The 21,451-nt window shown below is 41.7% G+C and overlaps 1 protein-coding gene across 1 annotated transcript in view; it reads left to right on the forward strand.

Moving 5' to 3' along the window:
- Positions 1-21,451, forward strand: part of vwa8 (von Willebrand factor A domain containing 8) — an 83,546-nt gene that overhangs the window by 23,266 nt on the left and 38,829 nt on the right. The window contains 8 exon segments of the mRNA XM_084161610.1: positions 286-399; positions 5,918-6,086; positions 6,187-6,264; positions 6,338-6,453; positions 6,596-6,693; positions 6,812-6,918; positions 7,526-7,597; positions 10,104-10,180. Coding sequence (XP_084017736.1) covers positions 286-399; positions 5,918-6,086; positions 6,187-6,264; positions 6,338-6,453; positions 6,596-6,693; positions 6,812-6,918; positions 7,526-7,597; positions 10,104-10,180 — 831 coding nt within the window.

Consider the following 21,451-nt stretch of genomic DNA (forward strand, 5'->3'; position numbering starts at 1 on the left):
TAAACTTTTTTTTGTTGTTGCTAGCAATATTAATAAAAACATTGGGGGGAAAAATGCACTTATTGTTTTATATTTTTAATTTTCTGGGTGTCCGCGGGCCCCCGGTTGAATACCCCTGCACTAATACTATGTCTACTGTACTACAGGTTACTGGTTACGGGGACTGGTCCTAGATCAGTCATCCATTAATACTATATCTAGTTTGTCCACTGTGTTACAGGTTACTGGACACTGTGACTGGTCCTGGATCAATCACCTACTAATAGTATGTCTACTGTAATTTAGGTTACTCCATGACAGAGAGCTGTCTCTGTACGACGGGTCCAGACTGCTGAGGTGGGACAGATACCAGGCACTCAAGGAAGAGCTACAGGTTACAGACGAACAGCTACACGAAAGGTAGACACACATACACGCATGTAGGAACACAGACGCCGAGGCATGTATGTTGGTTAGGGCTGGGGCAAAAGTGTGACACCAGTGCTGCCCTGGGGGAGCAACCTGTTCACCCATTCTCTTCAGCTATGCAACTTCCTGTTTGCCAGTCTAGGTGGCAGAATTTTGTGTGCTGCTATTTTGGCAAGGTCTCACTTGGAAAATACCCTGGTCAAATAAAGGTAAAAGAAATAACAAAAATAATAACTGGCTCTTCTCTTTCTATCTCCCTGTGGCAGCCAGGTCTCATAGACTAGACATAACATAGTAAAAGTAAACCCAGGACACTCAAATTAGTATGATGTGTTACGTTTGGTATAGTTACTGAAGACTGAAGGTTACTTAAGGCAAAAACGAAAGGAAGGTGGATGGGTGGGCTTATAACGCGAACGTGTGTGCTTTTTTTAGTTTCTAATGACTCATCCTTACCTGTTTCCTGTCATTAAGGTTAACCCAACAGTTGCATTTTCGAATCTCATTACGGACAGCTTTAGCATTTTAGATAATTAGCAACTTTTCAACTACACTGAACAAAAATATAAACACAACATGTAAAGTGTTTCATGAGCTGAAATAAAAGATCCCAAAAATGTTCCATACGCACAAAGAAGCTTATTTATTGAAAATTTGGCGCACAAATTTGTTTACATCCCTGTTAGTGAGCATTTCTCCTTTGCCAAGATAATCCATCTACCTACCATTTCAAGAAGTTGATTAAACAGCATGATCATTACACAGGTGCCCCTTGTGCTGGGGACAATAAAAGGCCACTCTAAAATGTGCAGTTTTGTCACACAACACAATGCCACAGATATCTCAAGTTTTGAGGGAGCGTGCAATTGGCATGCTGACTGCAGGAATGTCCACCAGAGCTGTTGCCAGAGAATTTAATGTTAATTTCTCTACCATAATCCGCCTCCAACGTCGTTTTAGAGAATTTGGCAGTACGTCCAACCGGCCTCACAACGCCAGCTCAGGACCTCCACATCCGGCTTCTTCACCTGCAGGATCGTCTGAGACCAGCCACCTGGACAGCTGATGAAACTATGGGTTTGCACAACCAAATAATTTCTGCATAAACTGTCAGAAACCATCTCAGGATGCTCATCTGCGTGCTCGTCGTCCTCACCAGGTTCTTGACCTGACTGATGTTCTGCATCGTAATCGACTTCAGTGGGCAAATGCTCACCTTCGATGGCCACTGGCACGGAGAAGTGTGCTCTTCACAGATGAATCCCGGTTTCAGCTGTACCGGGCAGATGGGGCGAGCGGTTTTCTGATGTCAACGTTGTGAACAGAGTGTCTAAAATGATTTTTGATTGACTACCTCATGTCTGTACCACACACACACAATTATCCGTAAAGTCACTCAGTCGAGCAGTGAATTTCAAATACAGATTCAACCACAAAGACTAGGGAGGTTTTCCAATGCCTCGCAAAGAAGGGCACCTATTGGTAGATGGGTAAAAAAAAAGAAGTAATTGAATATCCCTTTGAGCATGGTGACGTTATTAATTACACTTTGGATGGTGTATCAATACACCCAGTCACTACAAAGATACTGGCGCCCTTCCTAACTCAGTTTCTGGAGAGGAAGGAAACTGCTCAGGGATTTCATCATGAGGCCAATAGTGACTTTAAAACCGTTACAGAGTTTAATGGCTGTGGTAAGAGAGAACTGAGGATGGATCAACAACATTGTAGTTACTCCACAATACTAACCTAAATTAGAGTGAAAAGAAGGAAGCCTGTACATAATAAAAATATTCCAAAACATGCATCCTGTTTGCAATAAGGCACTTAAGTAAAACTGAAAAAGAAAATATAACTTTATGTCCTGAATACAAAGGGTTAGGTTTGGGGCAAATCCAACACAACACAAGGTACATTTACATTTACATTTTAGTCATTTAGCAGACGCTCTTATCCAGAGCGACTTACAGGAGCAATTAGGGTTAAGTGCCTTGCTCAAGGGCACATCGACAGATTTTTCACCTAGTCGGCTCGGGGATTAGAACCAGCGACCTTTCGGTTACTGGCACAACGCTCTTACCCACTAAGCTACCTGCCGCCCTAGGTGATTCTAACATGTATTGACTCAGGGGTGTGAATACTTATTTCAATGAGATATTCCTGTATTTCATTTTCAATAAATTGCAAAAATGTCTAAAAACATGTTATGGGGTACTGTGTGAAGATGGGTGAGAAAAAACATATTTAATCCATTTTGAATTCAGGCTGTAACACAACAAAATGTGGAATAAGTCAAGGGATATGAATACTTTCTGAAGGGACTATTGTACAAATTGAATTTGTAACATATCATACGAAATGAATGATGGACATCCACAAATTAATACATATCATACGAAACGTAACATATCATACTAAATGGAGTGTCACGGATTTACGTACATATGGGGGTGCCACAGGGTTCAATTCTTGGGCCGACTCTTTTCTCCGTGTATATCAATGATGTCGCTCTTGCTGCTGGTGACTCTCAGATCCACCTCTACGCAGACGACACCATTTTGTATACATCTGGCCTTTCATTGGACACTGTGTTAACAAACCTCCAAACGAGCTTCAATGCCATACAACACTCCTTCAGTAGCCTCCAACTGCTCTTAAACACTAGTAAAACTAAATGCATGCTCTTCAACCGAACGCTGCTTGCACCCGCCCACCCGACTAGAATCACTACTCTCGACGGGTCTGACCTAGAGTATGTGGACAACTACAAATACCTAGGTGTCTGGTTAGACTGTAAACTCTCCTTCCAGACTCACATTAAGAATCTCCAATCCAAAGTTAAATCTAGAATCGGTTTCCTATTTCGCAACAAAGCCTCCTTCACTCATGCTGCCAAACATGCCCTCGTAAAACTGACTATCCTACCGATCCTTGACTTCGGCGATGTCATTTACAAAATAGCCTCCAACACTCTACTCAGCAAATTGGATGTAGTCTATCACATTGCCATCCGTTTTGTCTCCAAAGCCCCATATACTACCCACCACTGTGACCTGTACGCTCTTGTTGGCTGGTCCTCACTACATATTCGTCGCCAAACCCACTGGCTCCAGGCCATCTATAAATCACTGCTAGGCAAATCCCCACCTTATCTTAGCTCATTGGTCACCATAGCAACACCCACCCGTAGTATGCGCTCCAGCAGGTATATCTCACTGGTCATCCCCAAAGCCAACACCTCCTTTGGCCGCCATTCCTTCCAGTTCTCTGCTGCCAATGACTGGAACAAATTGCAAAAATCTCTGAAGCTGGAGACACTTATCTCCCTCACTAACTTTAAGCATCAGTTGTCAGAGCACCTTACCGATCACTGCACCTGTACACAGCCCATCTGAAATTAGCCCGCCCAACTACCTCATCCCTATATTGTTATTTATTTTGCTCATTTGTACCCCAGTATCTCTATTTGCACATCATCTCTTGCACATCTATCATTCCAGTGTTAATACTAATTGTAAATATTTTGCACTATAGCCTATGTATTGCCTTACCTCCATAACTTGCTACATTTGCACACACTGTATATATATTTTCTGTTGTATTTTTGACTTTATGTTTTGTTTTACCCCATATGTAACTCTGTGTTGTTGTTTTTATCGCACTGCTTTGCTTTATCTTGGCCAGGTCGCAGTTGTAAATGAGAACTTGTTCTCAACTGGCTTACCTGGTTAAATAAAGGTGAAAAAAAACAAAAAAACATAATAATATGAAATGCTCTGAGACCAGGTTGCCTGTGGAGATGGCAGCTCTGCTTGTGATGTGTTGTGATGGTGGGTGTGTGAGGAAGGGATGCAACACCCTATCATGTTAATTAGCGTGCCAGCCATTTAGATATCACAGTGTGTGTGTGCGATTTTTGTTTTATTTTCAAATAACTCATCCTTCCTGAGATTGGTCATTCAATAATACCTCTCTCAGGTGTCATACCACACACACACGCGTGCACACACTTTCAGGTGTCAGACAGAACAGTGAAGTTGTGGGCTGTGTAATGTCGGGTGTTGACTAAGCCTCATTATTAACCCTACGAGGTCCAGAGTCTGCTGGTTTTCTGTTCTAACTGATCATTAATTGCACACACCTGGTGTCACAGGTGTAAATCAGTCCCTGATTAGAGGGGCACAATTTTAAAAAATGCAGTGGAACTGGCTTTGAGGTCCAGAGTTGAGTTTGAGGGGTCTATAGGCTAGGGACATGAGCTATGAGTTACGGTTTGACACACACACCACTGACACACACACACACACCTCAGGACGTGACCTTGCAGCCAGTGGCAGGTCAGTCAGTAGACAGTGTAGCAGTGGAGGCTGCTGAGGAGAGGACGGCTCATAATAATGGCTTGAACAGAGCGAATGGAATGGCATCAAACACATGGAAACCATGTATTTGATACCATTCCACTGATTCCGCTCTGGCCATTACCACGAGCCCGTCCTCCCCAATTAAGGTGCCACCAACCTCCTGTGTAATGTAGTATTTAAATATCTGTGTTAAATATCTGTGTTAGCGTCAGAAGTGAAAACCCTGATGTGATCTCTGACAATGAATGCTTTCATCTCCACCACCATAACATGAAATTAGCAGGAGAGGGAAGGGGGAGGGATGGAGAGAGAGAGAGCGGGGGAGAGATATAGAGGAATAGAACGAGGATAGAGGAATGTGGTAGTTAGAGAGGGGGAGATTTGTCTGCCGGCTGTTAGCAGGACCACTCTTTCTGTTTATCTGCCTTTCACGCTCTCATTTCACTCTGTGTTTTGTTTCCACCCCATCTTCCTAATCACAAATGTCAGATTTTACATCATCCAACAGAGACAACATTTAACCATCAGAACTATGTGATAGAATGACTACAATTTATTTGGAAATGTTTCTTCTCCAGATAGAAATGTAGTCCATCGGTTGCGATTTAGGGTTGTTTAGTTTGTAGTTTGGGTGAAAGAAATGTGTGTGTGATTGTGCGTGCGTGCGTGTGTGTGTATGTTTGAGCTCCACCTAGGCTGGCAGGAAGGATGTTTGTGGCAGAGCGTCTGGGCTGAAATTAAACCACTTCCTCTTTCATTGTTTTTGCGGCTCAGACGTGTGTGTGTGTGTGTACACGTGTGTGTGTGTATCCTGAGTTTCCCGCGGCTCACACTTTTGATGTGATTCCACCCAGGACTATGCCACAGGGGCCAGGGCCACTCTGGTGTTACAACATATACTGTTACTGTAGAGTTACCATTATTACAGACATTATTTTACTACAGAGTCGCGATTACTATACAAATACTATTACTACAGTACGATTATATGACCTGGGGTCTTTACTGACTATGTAACTTGACCAAGGAAAACCCCTTGCTATAAAATAGTGCTGTAAACAAGTATTTCTGGACAACGAAAAATGTATATGTCGTGATTCACAATCGGGAAAGACTCTACAAGCTCTTAAATGTGTGTGTGTTTCCAGGTCCATCTTCCCCATCCACCCTTCGTTCCGTGTGTTGGCCCTGGCAGAGCCCCCTGTGGCGGGCAGCAGTGGGCAGCAGTGGTTGGGTCCTGAACTACTCACCATGTTCATGTTCCACAACATCCAGCCCCTGGCACGGGCACAGGAGACCAGCCTCATACAGGGCTTGGTGAGACTCACTCGCACTCACACACTCACACGCACATATCCAACATATTGATTCAGTCATCTGTTTCCCTGATATCATCCTCCATTCTTTCTCTCTCCAGACTCCCAACGTTCCGAAGGAAGCAGTGGAGCAGCTCCTACACCTCACACACAACCTCCGACAGACCAACGACCCTACTGTAAGTGTGTGTATGTGCGTGTGTGCTAGTGAGTGCGTGTGTGTGTGTACTAACCCGTCTGCTGTGTGTCCAGGCCCAGTCTCTAGCTTCGTCCCTGTCCACCAGACAGCTGTTGAGGATCTGTCGTCGTCTCTCTCAGTATCCAGAGGAGAGCATCGCTCACGCTGTCAACAAAGCCTGTCTGTCCAGGTACACAGAAACACACACACACGGACTGATTTGTTATGACATTTTTGATTGAACTATCACTTTAACTGTACATTGCTTTGGATTGAATTGTCTGATTTAATAACCATGTTATGATGTAATAATATGCTTTCTGTTTGATTAGGTTTCTACCCAGCCTGGCTCGTTCCTCTCTACAGAAGGGCCTGGCTAACTGCTGTATACATGACACACAACCTGATGCTGAGGCACACGACCACAGCTGTAAGACACACACACACACACACACACACACACACACACACACACACACACACACACACACACACACACAAACATGTATGGTCTATTTCACCCCCCCCTCCCCCCTCTCTCCATCCAGGCAGTGTAAAGGATGGTGTGTTGACCATAGGCAGCGTGTCAGCTCCCATCTATAATGCTGGGGAGAAGATGAAGGTGCCTGATGTGCTCTTCTACGACAACGCACAAGTAATGGCCTACACACACACACACACACACACAAACACAAACACTGATTGTAGTTGTATCAACCCCTGGACTGAGGGGTTCTGAATCCTCTCTAGAATACTGAGTGGGACTGCCCCAGATCTGTCCATCTCTCTCTACTTCCTCTCTCTTTTTTTAATGCGCTCCCCCACCCACACACACTTTTCTCTCTGCTCTCTAGCTCTTTGTCGGTTCTCTCTCACGTCTCTCTGTCGCTTCTCGCTCTTGCTCTATATCTGTCTTTCATCCCTCCTTTCACACCTCCCTCTCTCTCACTCCCTCCTTTCTTCTACTTTCTTCCTGCTGTGACAGTGCCGAGAAAGAGAGAGAAAGAGTGAGCTAGAGAAAGAAGGGGGTGTGAGGAGATGATGTTCTTGCCTGCCCCACTTCTGAATGACCTGTTTTCTGTCCTTTTTTGAGAGGAGAAGAGAGGGAGTGAGGAGTAGAAGGGAAAGCGGTGTTTAAATGAGGCCCGTTCATTGGAGAGCACCTCACCCCTACTACCTAGTGTCTTGAACTATCAATCAAACTACTGAACATTTGATTCATTATAAACTTAAACTGTCTCTCTCTCCCTCTCTGTCTACAGCATATGATGGTGATGGAGGACATGTTGAAAGACTTCCTGCTGGGAGAGCACCTCCTATTGGTGGGAAATCAGGTGAGTTAAAGGGCCAAAGACCAATCACAGCTTTTGCATGATTTAAGTTGTCATTGAACAATGGCTTTGGCTGTAATCCAAAGAGACCAGTTGGCTCCACTTTATTGAGCGATCAATTAAAACCAATCGATAGCAATAGCCAAACTCAGTTAGGTCCATTATCAACAGTGAAGAGAACTGCATAGAGTTGCATATAGAGCCTTTTGAATACAGTGCTGGGCCTGTATTCGAAAGGTCCGCCCTGTCCGTGTAATCTTATTCATTATGATCTGAAGGAAAAACTGATCCTAAATCAACATTCCTACTCTGAAACTGTTTTGATCACAGGACACTGTGAAGTAGGTCACAGTAGACAGCTGTGGGTGACGGATTATAGGGACTTCATGACCCAGTCTCTGTCTGTCCCCATGGGCCATTCATCCTCCTCCCTCCACCCTTCAGCTCTGTCAGCATGGACACTCCGTCCACCGCCCACACTCCCTCTGTAGTGGACATCATGTGCCCTCCGAAGGGCCCTAGGGTGTTAGGGTAGGGAGAGAGGGAGTGGGCGAGCTTTGGGAATAGAGCCATCTCACAGACACACAGCACACGCTCTGGGCCTCACCAGATATTTTAGACATGTTTGAGTCAACTCCAAGACTGATGGTTAAGAGTTGTGACAGGGATGTTCTTTAACAATAACTGGATGTGAAATAATCCGCTTTAGATGCGTTCCCTTGGAAGTGTGTGAAGAGAAAGGATGAACTGAGTACTGTATTGAGAATGATGCAATGTACACTACCGGTCAAAAGTTTTAGAACACCTACTCATTCAAGGGTTTTTCTTTATTTTTACTATTTTCTACATTGTAGACATCAAAACTATGAAATAACACATATTTAATCATGTAGTAACCTAAAAAGTGTTAAACAAATCAAAATATATTTTATATTTGAGATTCTTCAAATAGCCACCCTTTGCCTTGATGACAGCTTTGCACACTCTTGGCATTCTCTCAACCAACTTCATGAGGTAGTCACCTGGAAATGCATTTCAATTAACAGGTGTGCCTTGTTAAAAGTTAGTTTGTGGAATTTATTTCCTTCTTAATGTGTTTGAGCCAGTCAGTTGTGGTGTGATGAGGTAGAGGGGTATATAAAAGATAGCCCTATTTGGTAAAAGACCAAGTCCATATTATGGCAAGAACAGCTCAAATAAGCAAAGAGAAACGAAAGTCCATCATTACTTTAAGACATGAAGGTCAGTCAATACGGAACATTTCAAGAACTTTGAAAGTTTCTTCAAGTGCAGTCGCAAAAACCATCAAGCGCTATGAGGAAACTAAATGCTTCACAGAGTTCAAGCAACAGACACATCTCAACATCAACTGTTCAGAGGAGACTGTGAATCAGGCCTTCATGGTCGAATTGCTGCGAAGAAACCACTACTAAAGGACACCAATAAGAAGAAGAGACTTGCTTGGGACAAGAAACACAAGCAATGGACATTAGACCGGTGGAAATGTGTCCTTTGGTCTGATGAGTCCAAATTTGATATTTTTTTTCTCCAACCGCTGTGTCTTTGTGAGATGCGGTGTGGGTGAACGGATTATCTCCACATGTGTATTTCCCACCGTAAAGCATGGAGTAGGAGGTGTTATGGTGTGGGGGTGCTTTGCTGGTGACACTGTCTGTGATTTATTTAGAATTCAAGGCACACTTAACCAGCATGGCTACCACAGCATTCTGCAGCGATACGTCATCCCATCTGGTTTGGGCTTAGTGGGACTATCATTTGTTTTTCAACAGCACAATGACCCAACACACCTCCAGGCTGTGTAAGGGCTATTTTACCAAGAAGGCGAGTGATGGAGTGCTGCATCAGATGACCTGGCCTCCGCAATCACCCGACCGCAACCCAATTGAGATGGTTTGGGATGAGTTGGACGGCAGAGGGAAGGAAAAGCAGCCAACAAGTGCTCAGCATATGTGGGAAATCCTTCAAGACTGTTGGAAAAGCATTCCAGGTGAAGCTGGTTGAGAGAATGCCAAGAGTGTGCAAAGCTGTCATCAAGGCAAAGGGTGGCTATTTGAAGAATCTCAAATATAAAATATATTTTACATTTACATTTTAGTCATTTAGCAGACGATCTTATCCAGAGCGACTTACAGTTAGTGAGTGCATACATTTTTCATACTGGCCCCCAGTGGGAATCGAACCCACAACCCTGGTGTTGCAAGCGCCATGCTCTACCAACTGAGCTACAGGAGGGCTTTGATTTGTTTAACACTTTTTTGGTTACTACATGATTCCATATGTGTTATTTAATAGTTTTGATGTCTTCAGTGTTATTCTACAATGTAGAAAATAGTACAAATAAATAAAAACCCTTGAATGAGTAGGTGTTCTAAAACTTTTGACCGGTAGTGTACATTATTTCAGCACTTTATACGTTGAATATGTATTGACTTTATTGTTTTAATATTATACTGTATATTGAATACAATATTTGTGTGCGTACTCACAGGGAGTGGGGAAGAATAAGATTGTGGACAGGTTCCTCCATCTTCTCAACAGGCCCAGGGAATACCTGCAGCTCCACAGGTGAGAGGGTAAATGTTAGAGTCTGTGTACCTGTGTGTGTTGGCGGGGGTAAGACGACTCTTACCAAACCCTTACCCTATCCCACTATCCGGGATTGTTTCAAGACATAATAATTTTTCTGATGTGGGTATATTCTTGCCATTTGTAAACTGTATCTCCTTTCTAATGGACCATGATGGGGATTTAACTGACTTGCCTTCGGAAAGTATTCAGACCCTTTGACTTTTTCCACATTTTGTTACGTTACAGCCTTATTCTAAAATGGATTTAAAAAATAATAATCCTCATCAATCTACACACAATACCCCATAATGCCAAAGCAAAAACAGGTTTTTATTAAAAAAACTGAAATATCACATTTACGTAAGTATTCTGACCCTTTACTCAGTACTTTGTTGAAGCACCTTTGGCAGCGATTATAGTATCAAGTCTTCTTGGGTATGACGCTACAAGCTTGGCACACCTGTATTTGGGGAGTTTCTCCCATTCTTCTCTGCAGATCCCCTCAAGCTCTGTCAGGTTGGATGGGAGCGTTGCTGCACAGCTATTTTCGGGTCTCTCCAGAGATGTTTGATCGGGTTCAAGTCCGGGCTCTGGCTGGGCCACTCAAGGACATTCAGAGACTTGTCCCGAAGCCACTCCTGCGTTGTCTTGGCTGTGTGCTTAGGGTCATGGTCCTGTTGGAAGGTGAACCTTCACCCAAGTCTGAGGTCCAGAGCGCTCTGGAGCAGGTTTTCATCAAGGATCTCTCTTTACATTGCGCCGTTAATCTTTCCCTCGATCCTGACTAGTCTCCCAGTCCCTGCCGCTGAAAAACATCCCCACAGCATGATGCTGCCACCACCATGCTTCACCGTAGGGATGGTGCAAGGTTTCCTCCAGACGTGACTCTTGGCATTCAGGCCAAAGAGTTCAATCTTGGTTTCATCAGACCAGAGAATTCATGTTGATTGATGATTAACTGTTTTTATTTAATCAATTTTAGAATAAGGCTGTAATGTAACAAAATGTGGAAAAGGTCAAGGGGTCTGAATACTTTCCGAAGGCACTGTGTGTGGTCGTGTTATGTGAAATTGAGTGCATTTGTGCTCAATTGAATCACCTAACGTTTCTATTTTTATCATAACAACCAGCCAAATAACATTTCCAGATAACATTCCCATCTTAAATAGCGGGAGTGTTTTCCACAGCTAAATACGACTTGTCTTGTATATGTGACAAACAAGTTATTTATTTATTTTTAACAACCCAGAGAAAAGGGTTTCTGTGAAAAGCAGAGTGTGGGTAGCACTCTCGGGCACTCTCGGTCGCTGCTCTCCCTTGGCTCTGCCTCTATCTGAGGGTGTTACAGACTATTTTGGTCCCGGAGAAATCAGGACAGCAGTGTTTAGGCCAAGGGGACTACAGTAGAGCTCTGTTAGATAGAACAAGCACTTACAGGTGCTACGCTCCCCCCCACCAGATGGGATGGTGTATCGCTGCAGAATGCTGTGGTAGCCATGCTGGTTAAGTGTGCCTTGAATTCTAAATAAATCACAGACAGTGTCACCAGCAAAGCACCCCCACACCATAACACCTCCTCCTCCATGCTTTATGGTGGGAAATACACATGCAGAGATAATCCGTTCACCCACACCGCGTCTCACAAAGACACGCCGGTTGGAACAAAAAATCTCCAATTTGGACTCCAGACCAAAGGACACATTTCCACCGGTCTAATGTCCATTGTTCGTTTTTCTTGTCCCAAGCAAGTCTCTTCTTCTTATTGGTGTCCTTTAGTAGTGGTTTCTTTACAGCAATTTGACCATGAAGGCCTGATTCACACAGTCCCCTCTGAACAGTTGATGTTGAGATGTGTCTGTGACTTGAACTCTGTGAAGCATTTATTTGGGCTGCAATTTCTGAGGCTGGTAACTCTAATGAACTTATCCTCTGCAGCAGAGGTAACTCTGGGTCTTCCATTCCTGTGGCGGTCCTCATGAGAGCCAGTTTCATCATAGCGCTTAATGGTTTTTGCGACAGCACTTGAAGAAACTTTCAAAGTTCTTGACATTTTCCGTATTGACTGTTCTTCATGGTTTAAAGTAATGATGGACTGTTGTTTCTCTTTGCTTATTTGAGCTGTTCTTGCCATAATATGGACTTGGTATTTTACCAAATAGGGTTATCTTCTGTATACCCCCCTACCTTGTCACAACAGAACTGATTGGATCAAACGCATTAAGAAGGAAAGAAATTCCACAAATGAACTTTTAAGAAGGCACACCTGTTAATTGAAATGCATTCCAGGTGACTACCTCATGAAGCTGGTTGAGAGAATGCCAAGATTGTGCAAAGCTGTCATCAAGGCAAAGGGTGGCTATTTGAAGAATCTCAAATATAAAATATATTTTGATTTGTTTAACACTTTTTGGGTTACTACATGATTACATATGTGTTATTTCATAGTTTTGATGTCTTCACTATTATTCTACAATGTAAAAAATAGTAAAAAATAAAGAAAAACCCTTAAATTAGTAGGTGTGTCCAAACTTTTGACTGGTAGTGTATATACAGTGAGGGAAAAAGGTATTTGATCCCCTGCTGATTTTGTACGTTTGCCCACTGACAAAGAAATGATCAGTCTATAATTTTAATGGTAGGTTTATTTGAACAGTGAGAGACAGAATAACAACAAATAAATCCAGAAAAACGCATGTCAAAAATGTTCTAAATTGATTTGCATTTTAATGAGGGATATAAGTATTTGACCCCCTCTCAATCAGAAAGATTTCTGGCTCCCAGGTGTCTTTTATACAGGTAATGAGCTGAGATTAGGAGCACACTCTTAAAGGGAGTGCTCCTAATCTCAGTTTGTTACCTGTATAAAAGACAGCTGTCCACAGAAGCAATCAATCAGATTCCAAACTCTCCACCATGGCCAAGACCAAAGAGCTCTCCAAGGATGTCAGGGACAAGATTGTAGACCTACACAAGGCTGGAATGGGCTACAAGACCATCGCCAAGCAGCTTGATGAGAAGGTGACAACAGTTGGTGCGATTATTCGCAAATGGAAGAAACACAAATGAACTGTCAATCTCCCTCAGCCTGGGGCTCCTTGCAAGATCTCACCTCGTGGAGTTGCAATGATCATGAGAACGGTGAGGAATCATCCCAGAACTACACGGGAGGATCTTGTCAATGATCTCAAGGCAGCTGGGACCATAGTCACCAAGAAAACAATTGGTAACACACTAAGCCGTGAAGGACTGAAATCCTGCAGCGCACGCAAGGTCCCCCTGCTCAAGAAAGTACATATACATGCCCGTCTGAAGTTTGCCAATGAACATCTGAATGAATCAGAGGAGAACTGGGTGAAAGTGTTGTGGTCAGATGAGACCAAAATGGAACTCTTTGGCATCAACTCAACTCGCCGTGTTTGGAGGAGGAGGAATGCTGCCTATGACACCAAGAACACCATCCCCACCGTCAAACATGGAGGTGGAAACATTGCTTTGGGGATGTTTTTCTGCTAAGGGGACAGGACAACTTCACCGCATCAAAGGGACGATGGACGGGGCCATGTACCGTCAAATCTTGAGTGAGAACCTCCTTCCCTCAGCCAGGGCATTGAAAATGGGTAGTGGATGGGTATTCCAGCATGACATTGACCCAAAACACACAGCCAAGGCAACAAAGGAGTGGCTCAAGAAGAAGCACATTAAGGTCCTGGAGTGGCCTAGCCAGTCTCCAGACCTTAATCCCATAGAAAATCTGTGGAGGGAGATGAAGGTTCGAGTTGTCAAACGTCAGCCTCGAAACCTTAATGACTTGGAGAAGATCTGCAAAGAGGAGTGGGACAAAATCCTTCCTGAGATGTGTGCAAACCTGGTGGCCAACTACAAGAAACGTCTGACCTCTGTGATTGCAAACAAGGGTTTTGCCACCAAGTGCTAAGTAATGTTTACCAGAGGGGTCAAATAATTATTTCCCTCATTAAAATGCAAATCAATTTATAACATTTTTGACATGTGTTTTTCTGGATTTTGTTGTTGTTATTCTGTCTCTCACTGTTCAAATAAACCTACCATTAAAATTATAGGCTGATCATTTCTTTGTCAGTGTGCAAACGTACAAAATCAGCAGGGGATCAAATACCTTTTTCCTTCACTGTGTGTGTATATATATATATATATATATATATATATATATACATATATATATATATTGTTTTACTCCAGATACAAACAAATACATACGAACAACAACTTACAGACCCATACAAACAATGACAACATAACCCATGATTCACCAAATTATATTTTGAAGGAGGAAACAAGGTACTTTAAGCATATGTTTTCGTTTCAGTCGCCTCCATCTCCTCTAACTGAAACTAATTGTAGAGATTTTTTTCTATTGATAATGTAAAATTAACAGCCAAACAGAAAGACTCATGTGAAGGTGAAATTACAGAGGAGGAACTTCTGGATGCAATTAAAGACTTTAAGTCTGGGAAAACTCCAGGGTTGGATGGCATACCAGTCGAAGTATACAAAACCTTTTTTGATATACTAAGAGGACTGTTATTAGCATGTTTTAACCACTCCTATGTAAATGGTAGATTATCTGACACTTAAGAAGAAGGTCTGATCTCATTATTACTGAAACAGTATACAAGTGGAAAATATAAAGATCCAGTCCATTTAAAAAATTGGAGGCCCCTTACACTTCAGTGTTGTGATGCAAAAATTCTAGCAAAATGTATAGCGCATAGAATTAAAAAGGTATTGTCGGATATTATTCATTCTAATCAGACAGGTTTTTTTTTACATGGAAGGTACATTGGAGATAATATAAGGCAAGTATTGGAAACAATAGAACATTATGGAAAATCTGAGAAACCAGGCCTGCTATTCATGGCAGACTTCGAAAAGGCATTTGATAAACTACAACTGGGGTTTATATATAAATGCCTGGAGCATTTCAATTTTGGTGAATCTCTTATAAAATGGGTCAAAATCATGTATAGTAACCCTAGGTGTAAAATAGTAAATAATGGCTATTTCTCAGAAAGTTTTAAACTGTCTAGAGGAGTGAAACAAGGTTGTCCACTTTCGGCATATCTATTTATTGTGGCCATCAAGATATTAGCTATTGAAATCAGATCCAACAATAATATCAGGGGATTAGAAATCCAGGGCTTAAAAACAAAGGTGTCATTGTACGCTGATGATTCATGTTTTCTTTTAAATCCACAACTAGAATCACTCCACAGCCTCATAGAGGATCTAGATACATTTTCTAACCTCTCTGGATTACAACCAAATTATGACAAATGTACTATATTACGTATTGGATCAATAAAAAATAAAACTTTTACATTGCCATGTAGTTTACCAATAAAATGGTCTGATGGTGATGTGGATATACTCGGAATACATATCCCAAAGGAAATAAAATATCTCACTTCAATAAATTATAATATAAAGTTAGCAAAAATAGATAATATATTGCTACCATGGAAAGGTGGGTGCCTGTCAATTTGTGGAAAAATCACCCTGATTAACTCTTTAGTATTATCCCAGTTTACCTATTTGCTTATGGTCTTGCCTACGCCTAGCGAACAGTTTTTGAAATTATATGAGAAAAAAATATTCCATTTTATGATAAATTACAAATTAAAATTAAACGGGCCTATTTATTAAACGGGCCTATTTATATATTGAATATGAATTCGGAGGACAGAAATGATTAAATATTAAAGCATTAGACCTATCACTAAAAGCTTCAGTCATACAAAAGTTATACTTAAATCCGAACTGGTTCTCTAGCAAATTAGTAAGATTGTCTCACCCAATGTTCAAGAATGGCCTTTTTCCCTTTATTCAGATTACAACCAATCACTTTCAGTTATTTGAAAAGGAAATAATCTCCCAGATATCACTATTTCTAAAACAAGCCATAGAAAGTTGGTTGCAATTTCAATTTAATCCTCCAGAAACGACAGAACAAATAATGCAACAAATATTGTGGTTAAACTCAAATCTACAGTGGGGGAAAAAAGTATTTAGTCAGCCACCAATTGTGCAATTTCTCCCACTTAAAAAGTAATTTTCATCATAGGTACACGTCAACTATGACAGACAAATTGAGAATTTCTTTTCCAGAAAATCACATTGTAGGATTTTTTATGAATTTATTTGCAAATTATGGTGGAAAATAAGTATTTGGTCACCTACAAACAAGCAAGATTTCTGGCTCTCACAGACCTGTAACTTCTTCTTTAAGAGGCTCCTCTGTCCTCCACTCGTTACCTGTATTAATGGCACCTGTTTGAACTTGTTATCAGTATAAAAGACACCTGTCCACAACCTCAAACAGTCACACTCCAAACTCCACTATGGCCAAGACCAAAGAGCTGTCAAAGGACACCAGAAACAAAATTGTAGACCTGCACCAGGCTGGGAAGACTGAATCTGCAATAGGTAAGCAGCTTGGTTTGAAGAAATCAACTGTGGGAGCAATTATTAGGAAATGGAAGACATACAAGACCACTGATAATCTCCCTCGATCTGGGGCTCCACGCAAGATCTCACCCCGTGGGGTCAAAATGATCACAAGAACGGTGAGCAACAATCCCAGAACCACACGGGGGGACCTAGTGAATGACCTGCAGAGAGCTGGGACCAAAGTAACAAAGCCAGTGCAGTGCCAAACGTGTCCCCCTGCTTAAGCCAGTACATGTCCAGGCCCGTCTGAAGTTTGCTAGAGTGCATTTGGATGATCCAGAAGAGGATTGGGAGAATGTCATATGGTCAGATGAAACCAAAATAGAACTTTTTGGTAAAAACTCAACTCGTCGTGTTTGGTGGACAAAGAATGCTGAGTTGCATCCAAAGAACACCATACCTAATAATAATATGCCATTTAGCAGACGCTTTTATCCAAAGCGACTTGCAGTCATGCGTGCATAAATTTTTGTGTATGGGTGGTCCCGGGGATTGAACCCACTACCTTGGCGTTACAAGCGCCGTGCTCTACCAGCTGAGCTACAGAGGACCACACTGTGAAGCATGGGGGTGGAAACATCATGCTTTGGTGCTGTTTTTCGGCAAAGGGACCAGGACGACTGATCCGTTTAAAGGAAAGAATGAATGGGGCCATGTATCGTGAGATTTTGAGTGAAAACCTCCTTCCATCAGCAAGGGCATTGAAGATGAAACGTGGCTGGGTTTTTCAGCATGACAATGATCCCAAACACACCGCCAGGGCAACGAAGGAGTGGCTTCGTAAGAAGCATTTCAAGGTCCTGGAGTGGCCTAGCCAGTCTCCAGATCTCAACCCCATAGAAAATCTTTGGAGGGAGCTGAAAGTCCGTATTGCCCAGCGACAGCCCCGAAACCTGAAGGATCTGGAGAAGGTCTGTATGGAGGAGTGGGCCAAAATCCCTGCTGCAGTGTGTGCAAACCTGGTCAAGACCTACAGGAAATGTATGATCACTGTAATTGCAAACAAAGGTTTCTGTACCAAATATTAAGTTCTGCTTTTTTGATGTATCAAATACTAATGTCATGCAATAAAATGCTAATTAATTACTTAAATATCATACAATGTGATTTTCTGGATTTTTGTTTTAGATTCCGTCTCTCACAGTTGAAGTGTACCTATGATAAAAAATTACAGACCTCTACATGCTTTGTAAGTAGGAAAACCTGCAAAATCGGCAGTGTATCAAATACTTGTTCTCCCCACTGTATATATAAAAAACATGGGGGATTGGAAGTGATGCAGACAATTACATTGATGGAAGTTACAATCTATCTGCAATATTAAGCTGATCTACCCCCCCAAAAATAAAAATAAATAAAAAACAATGACTACATTTCATCTGCCCAGAGCCACATGCTCACACCCCCATCCCTATTGCCTGCATTCTTTTTTGCCACAGTCATTTGATTTTTCCATTGTGTTAATGATGGCAGATTGATTGATTTCCACGTTTTTAGTATACGTTTTTTCAAGATGAGAAGAGAATCGTCCAGCCCATTGGGTATCTCTCTACACCCCCATATGCCATGTCTTATAATATGCAGACAGACAGATTAAAATTAAGTTTACATTGTAATACTTCTGACAGACAACTTTCTAGCTCTGCCCACAACTTATTTGTTTTAAACTTAAGACATCACTCTGCCGTTATACTGTAGAATTAGTGATTTTTTTATCTAGTATTATAAATACTATATATTAGTTTACACTGGATTAAGTGTACATTTTCGTTAACTGTAATATAATTAGTTATGCTTTCCCTCCATCTTGTGCCAATATCAGTTCTTTTTAAGTTTTGGTTCCAATATTTTATATTTCTTTCTAAGAGATTGGAAGTTGGATATGCTCTCTGCAAGGTTTTGTATATCTTTCCTATCATATGAACATCCTTTTCTGACTCAAATAAGATTCCCTCAAGGTTGCTCTGATGTCTAAAAGATTTCAAATCGACATTTCGTGATATGTAAGTTTTAAGTTGTATGTATTTGAAACTATCTACATTGATTAGTCCAAAATTACTTTTTCATTCTGTAATGGAAATACATGTATTTCCTGTTACCAAGTCATTTACGGTTTCTATGCCTTTAGTTTTCCATGTCGACCAATTTATTCTGAAAAGTTATCCAAGGATTGTTCCATAAGGTTGTGTTTTTAGGGAGTGATATTGGTTCTTGTAGAATACGTTTCATTTTCTTCCATATTGTTTTAGTGTTCTTAACTATGAAGCAATGTTCTTAGCTTTATCCTTTGAAAATAGACACGTAAAAATATTTTGGGGATGAGCATGCGCATCTTCAATATGCACCCATACAGGTGCTTCTCAAGGGCTTCTATAATTAGCCCACTATGTCACCTTGATAGAAACAGAACATTGGTTACAGCTGGCCTGATTTCAGACCACACACATTGATATTAGTTATTGATGTAAGTTAGAGATGTGCTTTCATGCCAAGTATAGCCTTTAGGTTGTTCGACATGGAAAATATATCAATCAAGGTTGCCCTGATGGGGTAAGCAAACACTTTTATCCAATATGAATGACAACAAGTGCATAGAGTTAAGGAAGATAAAACAACCACATAACACGGTAATCAGAAGTAGAGGCTAAACAACAGAATGATCCTTCGTAGAATAATACATTGTCCATTATGTTTTTAAAACGAGAGCATTTAGTTCCACGCAGCATGATAACATGAAGAACCTACACTACCGTTCAAAAGTTTGGGGTCACTTAGAAATGTCCTTGTTTTCGAAAGAAAAGCATTTTTCCCCCCCATTAAAATAACATCAAATTGATCAGAAATACAGTGTAGACATTGTTAATGTTGTAAATGGCTATTGTAGCTGGAAACGGCTGATTTGTAATGTCATATCTACATAGGCGTACAGAGGCCCATTATCAGCAACCATCAGTCCTGTGTTCCAATGGCATGTTGTGTTTGCTAATCCAAGTTTATCATTTTAAAAGGCTAATTGATCATTAGAAAACCGTTTTGCAATTATGTTAGCACAGCTGAAAACTGTTGTGCTGATTAAAGAAGCAATAAAACTGGCCTTCTTGCGACTAGTTGAGTATCTGGAGCATCAGCAATTCGATTACAGGCTCAAAATGGCCAGAAACAAATAACTTTCTTCTGAAGCTCGTCAGTCTATTCTTGTTCTGAGAAATGAAGGCTATTCCATGCGAGAAATTGCCAAGAAACTGAAGATCTCGTAGAACGCTGTGTACTACTCCCTTCACAGAACAGCGCAAACTGGCTCTAACCAGAATAGAAAGAGGAGTGGGAGGCCCCGGTGCACAACTGAGCAAGAGGACAAATACACTAGAGTGTCTAGTTTGAGAAACAGACGCCTCACAGGTCCTCAACTGGCAGCGTCATTAAATAGTACCCGCAAAACACCAGTCTCAACGGAAACGGCTGAAGAGGCGACTCCGGGATGCTGACCTTCTAGGCAGAGTTGCAAAGAAAAAGCCATATCTCAGACTGCCCATCTTAATCTTTTATTTTTATTGGCCAGTCTGAGATATGGCTTTTTCTTTTCAACTCTGCCTAGAAGGTCAGCATCCCGGAGTCGCCTCTTCAACCGTTTCCAGCTACAATAGCCATTTGCAACATTAACAATGGCTACACTGTATTTCTGATCAATTTGATGTTATTTTAATGGACAAAAAAATAAATAAATCCGAAAACATGGACATTTCTAAGTGACCCCAAACTTTTGAACGGTAGTGTACATTTAAAGGATTCTGAAAATCAGGTTGCGGTAGCTTCAGTGATAAACCACCTACAACATGGTTATTAATATAGACACACTTGTAGAAAGGCTGTTTCAACAGAGGCTCTGAATAGGATTAGAGTTTACCTGGCAGTGATATAGAGAGGACACAGGTGATGGTTAAAGAATATACACACACGCACAGACACACACACACACACACACACACAGAGGAGCAAGCAATGCTCTCAATGACAGAGACAGGTCTCACCATGCTCATCATGTGAAACCATCCATAGGTGTGACAGTCAAAGGATCAGTCTATTATAGAGCACTGGGACAATCAGATAGACAGACAATAAGGTCAGTGGTCCCCTAGTAATCACACAATAGCCTAGTCTAGAGATAAGGTGCCACCATCAAGCTAGACTTCAGTTTATAGGGGAGAGATAGGAGTTCAGTTGATTGCTTTCCTTTTTAATCTTCTCAGCTCCCACTCCTGTGCTTTGCAGAACAACTTGACTGTAGGCAAGGTTTTACCATTCTGTCTTACATGAGTGAGGTGAAAAAAACTGCAGTTTACGTGTACGTTTAGTTTTCATGTCAGATTCCTCCCCTCGTGGAGTGTCTCTGTAATTACTGAGAGAAAGTGGAGGTTGCCTGGTGAAAGTCGTCTGAAAGTCAGAAGCAGACAGGGACAGGGCTGCATGTAGATGTGACCTAGTTAGCTACTATAGCTGTGTGTGTGTGGGTGGCCTGGTTAGCGCTAGCTAATTTTAGACCAAAATCATGGCTTTGGGGAGGCAGCCTGTCATGAAGTGTACTGAGATGAGTGTGTGGGTGTTGGCATGTGTGTATGTTTGCGCACGCATGTGTGTGTGGGTACGTCCACTGAGAGGTGTCTCAAAAAGATGATTGAGAAGCAGCCTGTCCATCAAACAGAGAACTGGGGCATGCGGTATAGGTCACACATTGATGGTAGCGGACTCATGTGTCTGGTCTGGATGGGGAGAACCGTTCCATCT

Source organism: Coregonus lavaretus, assembly GCF_964263955.1.
Source record: "Coregonus lavaretus genome assembly, chromosome: 5".
NCBI classification, from domain to species: domain Eukaryota; kingdom Metazoa; phylum Chordata; class Actinopteri; order Salmoniformes; family Salmonidae; genus Coregonus; species Coregonus lavaretus.